The 20,860-nt window shown below is 41.3% G+C and overlaps 2 protein-coding genes across 2 annotated transcripts in view; both read left to right on the top strand.

The window, feature by feature from the left end:
- LOC138356528 (zinc finger protein 271-like) overlaps positions 1-10,416 on the top strand; it is a 58,266-nt gene extending 47,850 nt beyond the window's left edge. The window contains exon 2 of the mRNA XM_069312693.1: positions 6,167-10,416. Within this exon, the coding sequence (XP_069168794.1) occupies positions 7,950-9,017 (1,068 nt within the window). The 5' untranslated portion in view covers positions 6,167-7,949 and the 3' untranslated portion in view covers positions 9,018-10,416. The remainder of the gene's footprint in view (positions 1-6,166) is intronic.
- A 6,874-nt stretch (positions 10,417-17,290) lies between these two features.
- LOC138356664 (uncharacterized) lies at positions 17,291-20,102 on the top strand. The gene is made up of 2 exons (XM_069312855.1): positions 17,291-17,309; positions 19,414-20,102. The coding sequence occupies exons 1-2, from the start codon at positions 17,291-17,293 to the stop codon at positions 20,100-20,102; spliced, it is 708 nt and encodes a 235-aa protein (XP_069168956.1).
- The last annotated feature ends 758 nt before the right edge of the window (positions 20,103-20,860 follow it).

The raw sequence follows: 20,860 nt of genomic DNA, 5'->3' as shown, positions 1-20,860 counted from the left end.
TTGAAACTACGGGTACTGATGGTTTTGACTTCCATCACCTCACTTAACTTGTTCCAACCATCTACCACTCTGTTTGTGAATGTGAATTTTCTTATATTTCTTCTCCATCTTTGTTTAATTAGTTTAAATCTATGACCTCTTGTTCTTGAAGTTCCAGGTCTCAGGAAATCTTCCCTGTCGATTTTATCAATTTCTGTTACTATTTTGTACGTAGTGATCATATCACCTCTTTTTCTTCTGTCTTCTAGTTTTGGCATATTTAATGCCTCTAACCTCTCCTCGTAGCTCTTACCCTTCAGTTCTGGAAGCCACTTAGTAGCATGTCTTTGCACCTTTACCAGTTTGTTGATGTACTTCTTAAGATATGGGCACCACACAACTGCTGTATATTCGAGCTTTGGCCTAACAAAATTCTTGAACAATTTCTTTAGTATTTTGCCATCCATGTATTTAAAAGCAATTCTGAAGTTAGAAAGCGTGGCATAGACTCCTCGCACAACGTTCTTTATGTGGTCCTCAGGAGATAGTTTTCTATCTAGAACCACCCTTAGATCTCTTTCTTTATCAGAATTCTTTGAGGATTTCACACATAATTTATAGGTTGTGTGGGGTCTATGTTCACCTATTCCACATTCCATAACATGGCATTTATTCACATTAAATTCCATTTACCAAGTTTTGCCCCATATACTTATTTTGTCCAGGTCTTCTTGAAGGGCATGACAATCATCTAAGTTTCTTATCCTTCCTATTATCTTAGCATCATCAGCAAACATGTTCATATAATTCTGTATTCCAATTGGTAGATCATTTATGTAGACAATTAACATCACTGGTGCAAGAACTGAACCCTGTGGTACTCCACTTCTGAGATTTATCCAGTCCGATACATTGCCTCTGATTACTGCCCTCATTTTTCTATCAGTCAGAAAATTTTCATCCATGTTAGAAGCTTGCCTGTCACTCCTCCAATATTTTCCAGTTTCCAGAACAACCTCTTACGTGGAACTCTGTTGAAAGCCTTTTTTAGGTCCAGATAGCTGCAGTCAACCCAACCATCTCTTTCCTGTAAAATATCTGTGGCTAAAGAGTTAACTGGTTAAATGAGCGTGCAGACGCTGTTTCTAAGGAAGCCATCCGTACTTGTCCCGTCTCCTGTAAAGGTATTCCTTATTCCGACTTTTACCTAGTTATTCATTCCTCCATCCTTGCCTGTTGGCAGGGTTGTTGTTCTTCTGTTACTTCTAACAAACTCCGTGCTCTTAAGAGTAGTGTGTCCCCATGGCCTTCCTCCTACCACTGTAACCGACGGTGGGAAACGGCTCTGGCGAGGTTGCGTAATAGCCATACACGCTTAACTCACGGGCACTTAATGGAGCACCGCCCTGCTCCTTATTGTCCAAACTGCATTGTCCCTCTTACAGTCGTGCATGTCCTTGTTGAAGGTTCTGACTTCCAGGTTGAATGTGAGTCTTGCTTCTCGACCATCCCTCGATAGAATTCTTGATGATTCGGATTCCTTTGATATCATTTGCTTTATGTGTTTCTGTTCTCATATTGACATTCTTAGTCATATTTAGCACCCTATGATTATTCCGCACATTTGATGGTGCTACATAGCCTTCCTGGCTTGGTGCCTTCTTTTGACAATTACTTCTTTATGCGTGTGCGTGATATCCAAACTCCTGTAAATATAACTGATATCAACATGAGCATGGCTGATTTTGAAAGAGAAATTGATAACGTGCCCACGCACTCAGCTCCAGGTCCAGACTCGTGGAATTCAATATTTATAAAGAAATGCAAGGTGCCAGTAGCACAGTCACTCAGTATAGTGTGGAGGAAGAGGTTGGACACAGGGGAGATTACAGATGCGCTTAAATCAGCAGACATAGCTCCTCTACATGAGGGAGGGAGCAAAGCATTGACAAAGAATTATAGACCAGTTGCACTAATCGTCCCACATAATAAAAGTATTTGAAAGAGTGATCAACAGTCAGGTCACCAGTTTCATGGAGACCAATGACCTCTACAACCCAGGCCAACATGGATTTCGAGCGGGAAGATCGTGCCTATCACAGTTACTTGACTACTACGACAAAGTCGCTGAGGCATTCAAAGAAAAACAGAATGCAGATGTGATATACTTGTACTTTGCAATGGCATTCAATAAATGTGACCATGGAGTGTTTGCACACAAAATGCTGTCAATGAGAATAGCCAGTAAAGTAGGACGCTGGTTACTCAGTTTTCTGTCGAACAGATCACAAAGAGTAACAGTCAACCATATAAAATTGAGTCCAAGTGCAGTTAAAGCTCTGTACCTTAGGGTACAGACCTTATACCTCCGTTTTTCCTTATTATCATATCAGGTATAGACAAAAATACAAGTCACAGCTTCGTATCATCCTTTGCAGACGACAAAAATCAGCATGAAAATTTCCCCTGCTGAAGACATTGAAAACTACAAGCAGATATTAATAAAGTTTTTGACTGGGTAACAGAAATAGCATGATGTTTAACTGTGATAAATTCCAGGTACTCAGGCATGGTAAAAATGAGGACCTCAAACATAATACAGGGTACAAAACACAATCAAATCTGTCCACAGTAGGAAAGCAGCATGTAAAGGATTTGGGAATGATGATGTCTGACGATCTAATGTGTAGGGAGCATAACCAAGCAAGTATTGCGTCAGCCAGAAAAATGATAGGATGGATTATGAGAACGCTCAAATATAGGAATCCCATCACAGTGGTTGTACTATTCAAAACACTTGTTCTGTCCCATCTTGAGTACTGCTCAGTACTCACTTCCCCCTTCAGAGTAGGACAAATTGCTGAAATAGAGGGCTTACAGAGAACATATACGGCATACATACCTATTGGGATCGTCTCAAAGATCTCCAAATGTACTCACTAGATAAGAGACGAGAGAGATAATGTACACATGGAAAATACTGGAGGGCCAGGTCCCAAATTTACACAGTAAAATAACAACATACTGGCATGAACGATATGGAAGAAATGCAGAATAGAGCCAGTGAAGAGCACGGGGTGCTATAGGCACAATCTGAGAACACTGAATAAACATCAGAGGTCCACGGTTGTTCAACATCCTTCCATCGAGTATAAGAAATCTTGCTGGAACAACCGTGGACATCTTCAAGAGAAAACTAGATCATTCCGGCATTTCTTGAAGAAAACTATCGGGTTGTGGTGGATATGTGGGCCTGCGGGCCACTCCAAGCAACTGCCTGTTGGATTAAGCTCTCACAAGTCATGCCTGGCCTTGGGCCGGGCTTGGGGAGTAGAACTCCCAGAACCCCATCAAGCAGGTATTGTATGATTCCATTTTCTGGATTCACCAGTTCAATTCTCATTGTTTGATTCCATTGTCTGGATATACCAGTTGCATTACCATTGTATGATTTCATTACCTGGATACACCAGATGTATTCCCATTGTATGATTCCATTGGTTTCATTTTGTGCTTTGTGAGTCATATTGTCAACCTGTAATTAGTTGTGTTGTGTCTGCATAGCATATGGTCAGTGATTTTGTATGTGTGGTGTCATGGCATTATATTTCTGTCCATTGCTGATTGTCAGTTGTCAGTAGCTGATTTCTGCTTGCTTATCGGTCAGTGACTTGGTATGTTTGGTGTCGTGGCATTATATTTCCAGCCATTGCAGATCCTCAATTGTCAGTAGCTGATAGCTTCTTACGTATTGGTCAGTGAGAGCAGTTTGGTCATGGGAAATATGAAGACGTGTCTACCACTATCAGTGCTAAGGTAGTGTACCAGCTATCAGTGCTAAGGTAGTGTACCAGCTATCAGTGCTAAGGTAGTGTACCAGCTATCAGTGCTAAGGTAGTGTACCAGCTATCAGTGCTAAGGTAGTGTACCAGCTATCAGTGCTAAGGTAGTGTACCAGCTATCAGTGCTAAGGTAGTGTACCAGCTATCAGTGCTAAGGTAGTGTATCAGTTATCAGTGCTAAGGTAGTGTACCAGCTATCAGTGCTGAGGTAGTGTACCAGCTATCAGTGCTAAGGTAGGGTACCAGCTATCAGTGTTAAGGTAGTGTACCAGCTGTCAGTGCTGACGTATCATTTTATTTATTTATATTAACTCTTGTACAATGAAGAGGTTATTAATACTATTTTTGATTATAATTATATTATCAAAATGTCTGCATGTATATATTGTATATAAATATGCGAAAGTGTGTTTAACCCTTAAATGGCGCATGGCTATATACCATTTGACACCCACAGGTGCATACAAAAAAAAAAAAAAAAAAATTTTCTTCCTAACCTGTTAATTTGTGTTCACTGATCATGCAAAAAATAATAAAAAAATCGTAAGTGGCATACTGTATATTGATTTTTCTCTGATTCATTTTTTTGTAGTTTTTTGCTGTAATATTATTCAATAGTGTGTAGTGTGATATATTTATATAATAAAATGAGTGAATCATCGCTGTACTCAAAAATATGGTGTGCATATTGTTGATTCAATTATGTTCATCAAACAGTGAACAAATACTTTGTCGGTTATTACACTATATATACAGGTTAAGTATCTGCATGTTTTGTTCACCATAATGAACCACTAAGTTGGCATGCTGAGTGGCAGTGCCAGTGGCAGCCCGCCACTGGCTGCTACTTCCTCCCTCCCTCAAGTCACCTGACTCTCCCACAATACTATTTTTGCTTTTATTCACTATATACAGACCCTATATATATATATATATATATATATATATATATATATATATATATATATATATATATATATATATATATATATATATATATATATATATGTATCTACATTCGTGTTCACCATAACGAACCACTAAGTTGGTATGCTGAGTGGCAGTGCCAGTGGCAGCCCGCCACTGGCTGCCACTCTCTCCCTCCCTCACCTCACCTGACTTGCCACCATACTGTTTTTGCTTTTATATACAGACGTTATATATAAGTATTTATATGTTTTGTTCACCATAACTGTACATCTAAGCTTGTATGGTGAGTAAAGGCACAAAGGCGTAGCTACTCACACAGTCAGCTGATGGCTGCCGCCCTCAAGGCCAGACGCACTAATATTTCTCCTCCAACAATACTGTTTGTGGTGTTATTACGCTATATACACACATTATATATACATATCTTCGTGTTTTATTCACCGTACTTGTACAAATAAACTGGTATGGTGCCCAAAGACCATCGTGGTCACTGGTAAACAACATGATAAGTTGTGCAGACGACGCCACTGCCCTCACCAAAATGGCGGCTCCCAACCTACTCCTATTTCTGTTTATACCCTCTATACACACGTTATATATAAGTATCTACATTTGTGTTCACCATAGCGAACCACTAAGCTGGTATGGTGTGTGCAGTCAATAAAAGGTGGCCACACAAAGTCAGAAGACAACGCCACCACACTCCCTCCCACAGCATTACTCCTCCCTCCATGGAGCACAGCACTAAATATCACCACAATCCTGCTATTATCAGAACCCTGGTCAGTTTTATCACAGTCAGGGGTCTTCTGTAATAATATCATCACTACATAATAGCATGAACAAGTATATTATGGCATTTTTAGGGCATGCTGTAGTCACAAGCTGAACAGCAGTGCTGTGAGCTTATGCTGCGTGCGTAAGGCTTGGTAGCTCACTGAATACTGAGGTCCCTAACACCCGGGAATTTTGGCCCACGATTTTTTTTTTAAATTGTGTCTGTTTACAAGAGCCCTGATGAAGGTGTGGTGAACCCCGTGTATTCGCGGGTCGTTTAAATCTTGCATAGTACTCCAAAGCATCATATGATGCTATGCGCAATTTAAGGGTTAATATATTTAGCAAAAAAAAAAAAAAGTAAAATCAATATATAGTTCTTGTTTTCTGGAGTGAAATAGTAGAGATTGATCAGTTTACACTGAGCTCTGATTTATAATTTATTACATTAATATGTAGTTATCCTGTTTAGTATATAGTATAGCCTTTTTTACCCATATATTCATTGCAAAAGAAAATCTGCAGTCCTGAAAATAAAAATTGCCTAGTATGAGAGTTTTATTAAATACCAAAGTTTATATATATTTGATATTTGTTGTCCTAAGGACCTGAATATTTCTCATTTGTTTCTTTTGCAGCATCTACTCTCATCAGAAGACTGACACCTGCTCTGCCACCACCTATTAGGCTTAGAGCTCATGTGTGTCAACAATGCTGTGTACATGATGGCATGAGCAGTGATGAAGCACAACACTGGCAGATAGACTGCATATACATCATAATGTGAGTAGTGACATGAAGCACAACACTGGCAGATAGAGTGCATATACATCATAGTGTGAGCAGTGACATGAAGCACAACACAGTCAGATTGACTGCATATACATCATAGTGTGAGCAGTGAGTGACATGAAGCACAACACAGTCAGATTGACTGCATATACATCATAGTGTGAGCAGTGACATGAAGCACAACACTGTCAGATAGACTGAATACATGGTGGTTGTCATCAGCAGTGTCATGAAACTCATTACAGTGTCAGAAAAACTGTACTTCATGAATTTGGGTAAGACGTTGTCTTGAACTAATTTCAACATCCTGATTGTTACATCCGCATCCTCAACATCCTGTGGATGGATGTTACTCAACTCTTTCAGATAGAATAGTCATGTGTTTCCTTATTACCCATTGCGATAAACACACTTTCATCCAAAGCACTCTACATACATGTCTCTATGTATGTATGGGTGATACATATATCTATAGAAGATATATATCTGGAGGTTATCTGGAGATGATTTCGGGATTTTTTTAGTGTTCCCCGCGGCCCAGTCCTCGACCAGGCCTCCACCCCCCAGGAAGCAGCCCGTAGGGCAGGGGCATAGGGGTGAAAGAAACTCTGCCCATTTTTTCTCGCCGGCGCCTGGGATCGAACCCAGGAACACAGGATCACAAGTCCAGTGTGCTGTCCACTCAGCCGACCGGCTCCCTGATAGATATATATCTATAGAAGTGATACACTGACATTGTAAAATCTTGAACAAACTTGAACAAGACCGGATAGATATATATCTATAGAAGAGATACACTGACATTGTAAAATCTTGAACAAACTTGCCACAGTGTTTGTTTTACATATTTACAAAGTTTTACATGCACTAAATCTCCTGTTGGGAACTACATGTTGAGGAGTACATATGTACTATATATATGTTTTACACTTGATAACTCACAGGACATATTGTATAGTATATTCTAAGTCTAGCATATTTTATAATATAATAAGCACAATATTTTACTATTTACGAATCAACCATACCATCAATTTACAAATCAGATTTTCCATTCTCGTATGTCTTGACAATTCAGTTGCTTTATATTTCTACCAAATTGGATTTTTCTCTGTAGCTTATTTGATATTCTGGGCTATCTGTTGACAACAGAGGTACCACTATAACCCGGTTGCAATGTTGCAAACTTATGTTACAATATTTGACATTCCGAGCTATCTGTTGACAACAGAGGTACCACTGTAACCTGATTGTCTCTGCTAACTACAATGTTGTAACTTGTGTTATTTACAGATACCACAATCCAAGTGTTTGGCATCTTTTAACATTTCCTTTAATAATACACAATAACGGCATTTTAAAAAACCATATCATGAATATGTGTTACTTAGAATTTTCTGTAATATTTATAAAGCATACAAGAATTTATTCATAATAATAATAATAATAATAATAATAATAATAATAATCATTGTCTACAAGACTTCAGTAATCAAATGTAGTAAATTTCTTTAGATAATAATATTTAAGTTCTTGGATCAACTAACTTTAAAGATTTTTAAATTGAAGTAAACTACAAATGTTTCTTCAAAAGAAAAATCTAATCAGTGTTGAATATTCAAAAATATTATGTTAAAAGTCTCATATAATAGCCTACAAAAAATGTACAAAGAAAAAATCTGTGTTAAATATTCATTGTCTAAAACTGTGTTCAGAAATACTCCAAAGCTAAATATGAGTGCCCATTCAGGAGAGAAACTGTATCACTGTTCAGAGTGTCTAAAAGACTTCTCCAAAATATCAGCCCTAAAATCACACATGAGGATTCATACAGGGGAGAAACCATATCACTGTTCAGAGTGTCTAAAAGATTTTTCACAAAAATCACATCTAATATCTCACATGAAGATTCATACAGGAGAGAAACCATATCCCTGTTCAGAGTGTCTAAAGGATTTTTCAACAAAATCGAGTCTTGATAGACACATTAGGATTCATACAGGAGAGAAACCATATCACTGTTCAGAGTGTCTTAAAGATTTTTCAGAAAAATCGAGTCTTGATAGACACATTAAAATTCATACTGGAGAGAAACCATATCACTGTTCAGAGTGCCATAAAGATTTTTCAGAAAAATCAAAAATAATATATCACATGAAGATTCATACAGGAGAGAAACCATATCACTGTTCAGAGTGTCTTAAAAAATTTTCAGAAAAATCAAATCTAATATATCACATGAAGATTCATACAGGAGAGAAACCATATCACTGTTCAGAGTGTCTTAAAGATTTTTCACGAAAATCAGATCTTAAAATACACATGAGGATTCATACTCGAGAGAAACCATATCACTGTTCAGAGTGTCTTAAAAAATTTTCCCGAAAATCAGATCATCAAAAACACATGAGGATTCATACTGGAGAGAAACCATATCACTGTTCAGAGTGTCTTAAAGATTTTTCACAAAAATCAAGTCTAAAAATACACATGAGAATTCATACAGAAGAGAAACCATATCACTGTTCAGAGTGTCTCAAAGATTTTTCAACAAAATCAAATCTAAAAATACACATGAGGATTCATACAGGAGAAAAACCATATCACTGTTCAGTGTGTCTTAAAGATTTTTCACAAAAATCAAGTTTAAAAATACACATGAGGATTCATACAGGAGAGAAGCCATATCACTGTTGAGTGTGTCAACAGGTAAAAGTCTGGATGTCAATTAAGTTTAGTAAGACACATGAAGCTTTTTGTAGAAAAACAATAGCATTACCTTTTTATTGTGACTTTACACAATTTAAATGTAGTTATTCTTAATAGTTGCAAAGTACAGAAGTAACAGAACCCATTCAGTGACAACGGTTTTAGAGTCAAGACATTTTCCACCACCCTAGAAAGACCGAGTTCTGGGATGATTTTTGTTGCTCTGTGGAACTTTGTCCAAAGCATATATGTCCTTCTTAAGCTTAGGTCTTCTTTCCTGGATACAACTCTCCAAATGGTGGTGCACCAGAAACTTGTACATTTAAATAACTACAGTGGAATCTCGGTTTTCAAATTTTTTAGTTCTCGAGCTCAATTTCTTCGAAAAGTTTCGACTCGGTGCTCGAAGTTTGCCTCGGTGCTTTAGTTTGTTGATATACGTATGGGCGAACCGAGCACATAGCGCACTTCAGTTTACCAGTACCTCCCAACTAGTGATGACCGTGCTTTAATTCTTTGTGAACAATTTCATTGTTTTTGTGTTTTTTTTTGGTTTCTGAACATAAAAGTTCTTATATATCATGCCATGGGTTCCAAGAAACTCAGTGTTAAAGCTCAACCTAAGAAAAACATTGGGAAAAGCAAGTGTCTATAGAGAGATTCTTAGTAAGACAAGCAAGCAAGCAGTAAGCCACAACCAGGTCCTAGTGGTATGCATGCAAAATTTGAGAGAGAGAGTACCCCAGAAATGTCATCTCTGCTGTAATAATGGAAGGGGACTCCCCTTCCAAACACTAACGCCTCTTCTCCTACCCCTTTCCTCACTGTCTCCTATACACCAACAAGAGTCCTCAATATAGGTAAGGTACCTATGAGTATTATTCTGTATGAAACGTATTTTCTAGGGGAGCCCCGTCGGCTCCCGGAGCTATTCCGGCTGATATTGCTGATGTCAGACTTTGGCAGCAGTTATGTGTATGGAGTTCTTTAGGCCTACCGGGGACCATGAGCCAGAACCTGGCCCCCTCAGAGAGGCACGAGGAGCAATGACCTATAGAAACCTTCGTATGGAGGCAGAGGTCATGTGCTTTGACTCCAGATCTAGTCTCGGCTCTGTGCCTTGTGGTGACGGCTTTCTTATAGGGTATGCACAAGCTAGTAGTATATTTCTTCAGTACTCGGGCTGCATGCGCCTAGGGTTCACTTCCCTAGGTGCCCAGTAAGTGCTGTCCTTGGGGATTGGGGACACCTTCCACAAGTTCCTTAGGTCTGCCTCTGCTTGGTCGTTGCTTGGTTTTCGTCCACCCTTTATGTGCTAGGGTGTTCTGGCTCCCTGGTTCGCCTTAGGGTAAGAGGCAGTTTGTACTGGTAGGGGCACAGGGTACTGCGCAGCTTGTTTTCATCATTCATAGCGGCTAGCTCTGTTCTGCCTGGTTACGCTGTCCTCTTGCATTGTTTTCTTTTTGTTGCCTATCTGGTGGGTTGGGGGGGATGTCTGCCTTGGTTGTTGCCCCCTGTGTACTGAGTATGCTTATCTGTTCTGGTGGTACCCCCCGGCTAGGTCCCTGTGAGTGTACACGTCCCTGGGGTTCAGTTACTTTGAAAGCTGTTTGAAAGAATTGGGCGCTGCTTAGCAGTACCTTGCCTGGGCTTCCCTGATCGTGAGTTCCATCTCAGGACCCTGGGAATCCCCACAGGGGCATGCGGATTCGATGGATGTGACCCTTCATTCTCCCCCCTTCGCTTTGTGCAAGTTTGAGTGTTACTCTGTCTCCTAGTCTCAGGGTGACTCTCACTGTTTTTGACTCGGTCAAGCTGCATGTTGGGTCAGTGACACTTTCGACCCGGAGTCCTGCGAGTTTTGTTGTTTGCTTGTGACTCAGTTTACCCAGTTTACTGTTGACATTATACGGGTACAGGCGGTGCAAGCGTTGCATGTTAGGTTTAGGTTGTTGCAACTCGCTAGGTTGATTGCTGCGCCGGAAGCCCCAAGGCTGCCCTGTTTTGCTTATAGGGACCCGGACTTAGGGGTGTTGGTCGCTTCGGCCTTGGTTCAGTCTGCGTCCTCCTCGTCCTTTCCCTGTTGTGGTTCGATCTGGTCCCCCCCCCTCTTTTCTCTGCTTTCGGCTCTGAAACATCTGAGGGTTTCGGAGTCGGGGCAGGGTTTAGAGGGTCTTGAGACTTGGTCAGTCTTGGGGAATGCCCCTTCCGGAGTAGCGATGGAGGCATTCGAGTCGTTTCCCTGCTGAAGTATCTGGGTCTGAATGGTGGGCCCCCTTCCATCCGGCTTCTACGGCTGTGCCAGCCTTTCCTTTGCGGCTTGCCTCCTGCCGTCCCGGATTAGGCCTCTATTATGGACTCGTCTTCGTTCAGGTTTGGATATTTGTTTCATTCTGTTTGGGTCTAGGTTTGTTGGTTCTCAATGGGTCCCGGGGAGGGGGGGCCTTCCCGGAGGGGTCGTGCCAGGGCTCGGAGTTCTGCTCGTCGGGGTAGGCCACTGGTACCAGTTTTGGAGCAGGCGCGGACTTTGGAATCGTCGTCGTCTGGTTGGCGAGGTGTTCGCTCTATGCAAGGCTTGGGTTTTTGTAAGGGTCACAGGCCCTTTCATGGTGCATCCCATTGACGTGGTGATTGGAGGGGGAGGCTTGCTCTGTTCACTCACACCTGGTTCCACGATTCGTGGGCTTTTCAGGTCGTTTCCGACGGCCTGCGGTGGCGTTGAATGGCTCCTCCTTCGGGGGACTCGGGGCTAGCAGGACTTCTCTTCTCCTACGGGTTCACTTGGGCATGGTCAAAATGACGACATCTCTCAGATGGGTTTCTCATCTGTTTCCAGTCCCAAAATGGGACTGTGCAGATATGAGGTTCATTTTGGACTTGTCCTGTCTGAACCCTTGGGTTCATTGCCCCTCCTTCCGGATGACTACTCTGTCCCAGGTCTGGCTGCTATTTTAGCCAGGCACTTGGATGGTGTCCATGGACCTCTATGATGTGTATTGGCACATCCCGATTCATCCGGGGTTTAGGGTACTGGCTTGGTTTCTTGGCGGGGCCCGTCGGTTACCGCTTTTGTTGTCTCCCGTTCGGATTGAACCTGGCACCTTGAGTTTTCACACGCTTTACCCGGGTCGTGGTGGCCCGTCTGCGTCTTGTAGGTGTTCGGATGCTGGCCTACCTCGACAACTGGCTGGTATGGGCTCCCACTCAGTCCGCTTGTCTGCTCGCCAGGAATTTGGTTCTTTCCCAGCTCGCCGGGGTTCGGGTTCTTGATGAACCGGCGGAAGTCCCATCTGGTCCCCTCCCAGGTTCGGACTGGGCTGGGTCTTGTTTGGGACTCTTGGACCGCTTCCTTGTCTCTCCCTTCTGGATCTCTGCTTCGCCTGCATTCCCGCCTTTGCCGTTTTCTGGAGGGCTCCTGGGTCACCCGGCTGTTGCTTTAGGGTCTGTGAGGGAGCCTGAACTTTGCGATGATGGTGTACCCACTGGGTCGGGCTTGGCTTCGTCGGCTGTTCTGGTTCCTTTGGGGACGTCCCTTCTGCCTCTCTCGCGACCCGCAGGGGCCTTGCGTTGGTTGCTGTGTCGCTGGCTTCCTCTTCAGGTTTTCCAGGGTTTAGTGCCTTGGCGCCTACCTGAGACCTCACTTGGTGTGTTCACGGACGCGTCCTCTCTCGTCTGGGGCTTTGTGACCAGTGCTCACTAGGCCGGCCAGGGGCGGAGGGGTCTGTCCTTCCGTCGAGCCCACAGCACGGAGTTTGCAGTGGTGTGGTTTTCTCTTCAGAGGGTTCAGTTGCCCGTGGATTGACAATCAGGCTCCATTTGGACTGCTCCTTGGTGGTTCATTGTCTGAACCGAGGGGGTTCGATGCGGTCCATGGCTCTTTGGGGCTGGTCACTTCGGGTGACTTGTCTGCTAAGTTCTCGTGGTATGGCTCTTCTGGCAGTTCACGTTTGAGGGGTGTCCAACGTCCTGGCAGACGGCCTGTCTCGGTTCATTCCTCTGTCCATGGAATGGACGGTCGACGCCGACTCGTTCAGTTGGCTCTCCTAGATGTTTTGGCGCCCGGAGATGGACCTCTTCGCCTTAGTGTGGTCGCGGCGTCTTCCGATATACGTGGCGCCCTTCCCCGACTGCAAGGCCGTCGGGATTGATGTCTTTTGGCAGGACTGGTTAAGGTGGGGGTTCCTGTACCTCTTTCCCCCAGTTCCGCTGTTGTTCCAGGTCCTGACTCGCTTGGAGACTTACCAGAGGAGAGTAGTCCTCTTGGCCCTGTGGTAGCCGGCCCAGACTTGGTTTCAGGGGCTGATTGCTCGGTATCCAAACCCAGAGGTTTTCCCGTGGCTCCGCCTTTTTCAGCAGATCGGTCCGGTACATCACGTGGCTGGTTCGATCTTTGAGTCTTTGCGTATGGTATATTTGACTCGTATATATCATCATCTCTCAACCCATTCTCGCACTTTCTTATAGTCAATATTGACTTATTAAATACGTGCATATGTGACATACTAATTTATTGTGAATATTTTAGTTTACCTTGAAAAGCTTCATAGAAAACACCGACCTTACCTAACTTTCTTAGTATGTTAAGATAAGCATCTTATTGCTTCGTAATTACAATTATTACTTAGCCTATACCTATAATAGGTTAAGTAATAATTGTAATTACGAAGCAATAAGATGCTTATCTTAACATACTAAGAAGGTTAGGTAAGGTCGGTGTTTTCTATGAAGCTTTTCAAGGTAAACTAAAATATTCACAATAAATTAGTATGTCACATATGCACTTATTCTATAAGTCAATATTGACTTAAAGAAAGTGCAAGAACGGTTTGCATCTCTATAGTGATCAGGTGGCTTCATTGATGGTGTCCCATCTGCGGGCTTCATCTTGGCAGCAGTATGAAGTCTCCTGGCGATCTTTCCATTTCTTTCTTTTGCTTCGTAGGTGTACTTTGCTGTCTGTCAAAGTTGTCTTGTCCTTTCTTTCTTTCTTGGTTGTTCCAGGACCTTCGTTTTATGCCGAATACTGTCACTCCCTATCGTGCAGTGCTGGTGGAGCCGCGGCAGCTTGCTTTTGGTATTGATGTTACTTCAGTACCGTTTCGCAAGCTGTCTCGTGCGTTCTTTCACCTCCGGCCTGCTTGTGCACCGCTTGAGCCGTCCTGTTCGTTGGACAGGGTGCTCTCTTATCTCTCTTCTTCTTAGTTTGTAGTAGCCACTTTGGCTCAGGACTTTTTCTCCAAGGCTCTTTTCTTGTTGGCACTGGCCTCTGGGGGTCGGGTCGGGAGCTTAATGCTCTCCTCCGGTGCAGGTGTTTCTGCTCGTTTGGTCTTGGTGGTAGTTTTGTTCGGTTGCAGCCATCTTCTTCTTTTCTGGCGAAGAATGAGACTGCTGCTTTCCTGAGGGGTCTTTGGGTTGTTGATGCTTGATTTGTTAGGCCAGAGGTGCATCATGTGTTGTGTCCGGTTTGGCTCTCCGCCGTTATTTGCGCTCCACGGACTACATGACCGGGGATGTGCTATGAGTTGATCCGGTTTCCCTTCTTCCCTGTTCCAGGGTTCGGGTTTATCAGGTCGTCTGCAGGGTTCTTCAGTCCTGCCAGCCTGCGGTCTATCCCCGTGCCCATGACGTTCGTAAGTTTTCTGCACTTATTGCTGTTTTTGGTAACATGTCTTGGGTTGACATTCGGGCGCAGGGTTTTTGGTGGTCGAACAGGATCTTGGCTGCACATTACGTGGTAAACGTTCCTGGGCCTAGTTGGGCCTGTGTCGCTTTTGGTCGGCGGTTGCAACAGTTGTTTCTTCTTCGCATTGAGGTGTGAGCGGCGACCGCCTCCCGAGTAAGTCCCTCTGGTTTTCATTTTTCGGTAGGTAGCTCAGTGAAGCCGACGGGGGCTCCCCCCAGAAAACCAGTGTTGAATGTAATGAAATGTGATTTTCTGGGTGAGACCCGGTGGCTCCCCGGCAACCCTCCTACCCCCCCAGTCAGCGTTTTTTTGCGTGTTTTGATAGCCAGCCTCAGAACTGGGGTGTGGATTGCCGACGCTGGGGTCTGGGGCTCCCCCTTCCCTTCTCTCCGGGAGGGAGGAGTTGTGCAGACAGTGGTGTGATGATTGTGTGACGTCATGCTAATTTGCTCGTTTCTGTTTGGGGAGTTCTGTCTACTAGTTTGGCTTTTTGTAGCAATTTTAACCAGAATAGGGGTTGGTTTAGGGGCCCTTACCTTTCTGGGTGCCTAACCCAGAAGTTGTAACAAGTGCAAAATAGAGACAGTTACGGTTTGTGTTTCCAGGGGTACACCACTTCATCCACCCACTCCCAAAAAAAATCCTAGTCACCCATGCCTTATTATTAGCCCTCCACATCACACACATTGTTTTTTCTGCACTTTATACTGTTTGAAAACCCTTGGATTTTCAGAATGATACACAAGCAAGGGTTTAATTTTCAAATTGCTTCTCTCATTTGAACACAGCTCAAGTTTAAACCTATCTTTCATAGGCTTGTGTCCGGGCAATGATTTTTCCTCCTTGGTAATGTATGTCCTCTTAGACAATCTTTTCCAGAAGAGTCCTGTCTCATACAATTAAACACTTGTTGCAGTAAGTATCCCTCAGCCTCTGCAAACTCTTTAAATTCTTCAATAAATCTTTCAGCCGCTGGTTTGTCTGAGCTGGCAGCCTCCCCATGCCTCACAACACTGTGAATACCACTTTTTTTTTAAATTTTCAAACCATCTCCTGCTTGCCTTAAAGTCTATCGTATTTGCACTTGTTCCAGGGGTTTTCTTTACAAGGTCTTCGTGCAATACCCTGGCTTTCTCACAAATGATGGCATCTGAAACACTCACCCTTTAACTCCTTGTCGTGTATCCAAATAAATAACAACTTTTCCACATCCTCAAGTATTTGTGGTCTTTGTTTCGTGATTGTTGATACGCTTTTTGCCACTTTAGCACTCATAATGCCCTTTTTCTTGGCAAGTATAGTGCATATCGTTGATGTGGATTTGTTGTACTGCCTACAAAGTTCAACAACACGTGCACTATTTTCATGCTTCCGAATGATCTCTTGTTTTTCCTTTATTGTCATCCTCACATGCGATTTCTTGCCTTGAACCTTACCACTGATTTTCTTGGGATCCATGGTGAGATATATAATAACAACTTTTATGGTCAAATGGCCAAAAATCAGCCAAAACACTGTAATTCCTGGTGAAGAATTCAGGTGGGATAGTCACTGGGCACGAAGCACTGGTAAACTGAGGGGCGATCATCATGTCACCACGCGCTAGGTCGGCCTGTACACGTATCAACACCCTCGTATTCTGAGGCAACGCTCGTATCCCGATGTAAATTTTCTGAGCAAATCCTGCTCGTAACCCAAAAAACTCGTAACCAGGAACGCTCGTAATCCGAGGTACCACTGTACTTTCTATTCCTTATGGTCAAAGGATCATTTGACTTTTCCTAGGATTTGGGATTATCTTTGGGGGAGCCACTTGTGGCTCACCCCCAAGAATGTGTATTATACAGGGAACCTGTATAATACCTGTATAATGTACTTCCCCCTGATCAGAATGTGTATTATACAGGGAACATTTATATTAACCAGAGCAAAACGTGTATTTTACAGGAAACATTTATATTAACCTGATCGGAATGTGTATTATGCAGGAAACGTCACTATTACCCTGACCAGAATGTGTATTATACAGGGAACATTTATATTAACTTGACCAGAATGTGTATTATACAGGGAACATCTATATTAGCCTGACCAGAATGTGTATTATACATGGAACATTTATATTTAGCGTGACTGGAATTTGTATTATCCTGGTAACATTTATTTCATGGTAGTACCTTAGACTAGGACTAATTTCTATTATTATTCATGTAATTATTTATAAACTATTATTTACAAGGATATTTACTTTTTATTAAAAGTGATGTCAATTTAAAAATATAGCTCTTAAGTTTAAATGTTGACTATATAGGCATATAATCATAAGCTATAGGCGTGTGTGTGTTGCCAGGTATCTAAGTAGCCTATATTGATTTGATTCATCACCTCATTCACACATCTTAAAATTAAGGAAGTGAAGTCATATCAGTCTGTCGTGGACCATTATTAAAACTAGATAATTGTCCAGAATGGACTGAAATGTTAAGACTAATTGTATTTCAGATGTTTGGGTTGGGTGTGTAATTTTCAACCACATTATTGTGACTTTGCCCACCCACTTGGACTAGACGGTACATCAATGTTCCCACTTCTTGCAGGTCAGCGTTTAATTCCCAACTGCCCAAATGGTTGGGTATCATTCCTTTCCTCCATCTTATCCCATACACTTAACCTCATATTCCTTCAAAGTGCTAAATAATTGTAATGGCATAGTGCTTTCTCCTGATAATTACCTGACCTTACCTTGCTATTTGTACTTGATATACCGTTGAATTTTTATTTTTATTTTGATGTATGTGAATAATATAGTTATTGTTTATTATTAATTTATATTTTTTAGAATAAAGCATATTAATTGGTCCTTACTCATGGTCCTTTAATTATTATAGAGAACTTGACTCTTATCTCTACATAAAAGTCACTGTAACTAAGTGCATTCTATCAATTAATAAACAAATGTGCTTAATGTAACATAGTTTATTTATCCTTGCAGGATTTTTAAATATATATACTGTAAGTCATAATTTTGATCACCTGCTCAATCTTGATCAACAGCAGAGCGATGCCCTCGTGCCTTGCATCTCTTCTTCATATCACAGCTCTTTATCCTCATATATCTCAGTGCTTTCTCATCATAATTGTATTCCTTCGTAGTTATTAGGGAAAAGTGAGGAAGAAATGATTAATGAAATTAAAACAGATAAGAAAGTAATAATTATAATGTTTTCAGAAATCTTTTGATTATAATATTACTAGTTAATGTGCACACAATGGTCACCAAACAACCATTGGTAAGGACTTCAATACTAGCTTGGCACAATGAATTTAGTAATAATAATGGAAAGCAACTGCTGTCTTATAGGGCCATAACACCGAATATTAACAGTTGTTCAATGTCAACCAATCTTTTTTGACAAGTTGTATACAAAAAGGGCTGCAACTGTTCCAAGTTCCAATATCGCAGCCTAAATAAAAAGGGAGAAAAAAATCAACGAATTTTATACATTTAAAAAAAATTGTCTACAACCACAGTGTTCAAATATCATTTCTATGACACTCATCTATCACATTAGCATATATTAAAGGATTCCTCTATGCGGATTTTCCAAAATATGGTTAGTTTCACTAATACAAATAGTCAAAGTTCTCCCAAAATTTATGCAAATATTTCATGTTTTTTTATATATTTATAAAATCGGGAAAAGAACTTAGGAATAAAGTGTTTTAGAGAGATTGTAGAGACATAAGCTCTACATATAAGGTGTAAGTTTAATGCAAATTGAATAAAATTGAAAGATTAGACACCCATTTATGTTAATTAACAGTAAATTAAGTCAAAGATTCTGCCATCTGTGGCTGAGGTTGACATCAACCAATTTCCTCCAAAATTGGCACCCAGATAGGCATACGTTCAGTAAGTTGTACAAGTTTCATGCACATTGCTCGAAAAAAGTATGCAAAAAAATTAGAGAACAAATAAAAAATCTAATTTGATTTTGTTTTTTCTAATTTGGGGGGGATAAAACTAATTATTAAAATACTTCATTATATGCTATATTGATAGCTTAGAGTCATAGACATTTCAGTTGACATTTGTATTTGATGTTAATTTTTGACATAATTCAATATTTTTTTCTTCCTTCCTATTTATGCTACGGTGCTGAGACTTGGACAAGTTGAAGCCAATTTTATATACAATTAGGCTAAAAGGTTTGATTGAAATCGAACCAGTTTTCATTTATTGCGTTTTTTGGTGTTATGGCCCGTTAATAAATACAGTAGTCACATGTAGTAGTCACACAACAGAAGATGAAGAAACGATGACGTTTCGGTCTGTTCTGGCCCATTATCAAGACATACAGCATGATAATGGTCCAGGACGGATAGAAACGTCGTCATTTTCCCTCTTCTGATGTGCGGTTTGGTCACCATATCTTCAGCCACGTTACTGTAAATCATTATCTGCACAGTAGTCACATAGATGCAGATCCAGTTTCTGTTGCTGTGGTGGATGTTTCAGTAGTTCCTGTTGTTGTTATGGTTGTTGGTGTTGTTGCTGTTGTTGTGGGGGTTGTTGGTGTTGTTGCTGTTGTTGTGGGGGGTTGTTGGTGTTGTTGCTGTTGTGGGGGGTTGTTGGTGTTGTTGCTGTTGTTGTGGGGGTTGTTGGTGTAGTTCCTGGTTTTGTTGAGGTTATTGTTATAGTTTCTGTTGTGGGTCTTGGTGTAGTTCCTATTGTTGCTGTGGTTGTTGGTGTAGTTCTTGTTGTTGTGGTAGTTATTTGTGCAGCTTCTCATGTTGTGGTGGCTGGGGTAGTTTCTGTTGGTGTGGCAGTTGTTAGTGTAGTTCCTGTTGTTGTGGTAGTTATTTGTGTAGCTCCTATTGTTGTGGTGGCTGGTGTAGTTCCTGTTGGTGTGGAGGCTGGAATTGATCCTGTTGGTGTGATAGTTGTTGGTGTAGTTCCTGTTGTTGTGGTGGTTGCTGGTGTAGTTACTGTTGTGGTTGTTATTAAAGTTTCTGTTGTTGTAGTGGTTATTGGTGCAGTTCCTGTTGTTTTAGTGGTGGTTGGTTTAGTTCCTGCTGATGTGGTTATTGGTGAAGTTCCTGTTGTTGTGGTGGGTGGTTGTGTAGTTCCTGTTGCTGTGGTTATTGGTGCAGTTCCTGTTGATGTGGTGGTTGTTGGTGAAGTTCATGTTGTTAAAGTAGTTGTTGTAGTTCCTGTTGTTGTTACAGTTCCTGTTGTTGTGGTGGATGTTGGTGTAATTCCTGCTGATGTGGTTATTGGTGAAGTTCCTGTTGTTGTGGTGGGTGGTTGTGTAGTTCCTGTTGCTGTGGTTATTGGTGCAGTTCCTGTTGATGTGGTGTTGTTGGTGAAGTTCATGTTGTTAAAGTAGTTGTTGTAGTTCCTGTTGTTGCTACAGTTCCTGTTATTGTGGTGGATGTTAATGTAATTTACCTAGTCTATGGAACTCACTCCCTAGTGAATTGAAAAACTGTAAAACTTTTGCCTTATTTAAAAGCAAAACCAAAAAGTACCTAACTTCATCTTCTTAGTTTCCTACACTGAGCTTTAAATTTGCTCTGTACCTAGTGTTACCCAATCTCCTAATTTTTATGTAATATCAAACAACCTTATCATTGTGTTCATTGCTGTCTTCTTTTATGTGCTAGCCATATGCTGTATTGTGACTACCAATTTTTGTCAACTACCATTCAAGCTGTCATTGCAATCAATCTTATATTGTTTCTGCTGTATTGTACCTACCAATTTTTGTCAACTACCATTCAAGCTGTCATTGCAATCAATCTTAGCTACCTATGTGCTTTAATATACTGTACCTACAATTTTCTCTCATCTTCTTTTTTTCATTTCATGTAACTGTTATCATTTTTTTGTCTATAAATTTTGCAAGTATTTACCTCCTTAAAATTTTCTTAGATTAAGGACCTGCCCGAAACGCTGCGCGTGCTAGTGGCTTTACAAGACTGTAATTACCATATTTGTATCCTCACATTCCTTATGTACATTCTTGTATATGCATAAATAAATAAATAAATAAATTCCTATCGTTGTTGTGGTTGTTGATGTAGTTCCTGTTGCTGTGGTGGTTGTTTCAGTAGTTCCTGTTGTTGTTATTATGGTTGCTGGTGT

Source organism: Procambarus clarkii, chromosome 73 (assembly GCF_040958095.1).
Source record: "Procambarus clarkii isolate CNS0578487 chromosome 73, FALCON_Pclarkii_2.0, whole genome shotgun sequence".
NCBI classification, from domain to species: Eukaryota; Metazoa; Arthropoda; class Malacostraca; order Decapoda; family Cambaridae; genus Procambarus; species Procambarus clarkii.
Note: the sequence above shows the minus strand (reverse complement) of the source record. Positions and strands in the feature narration are given on the sequence as shown.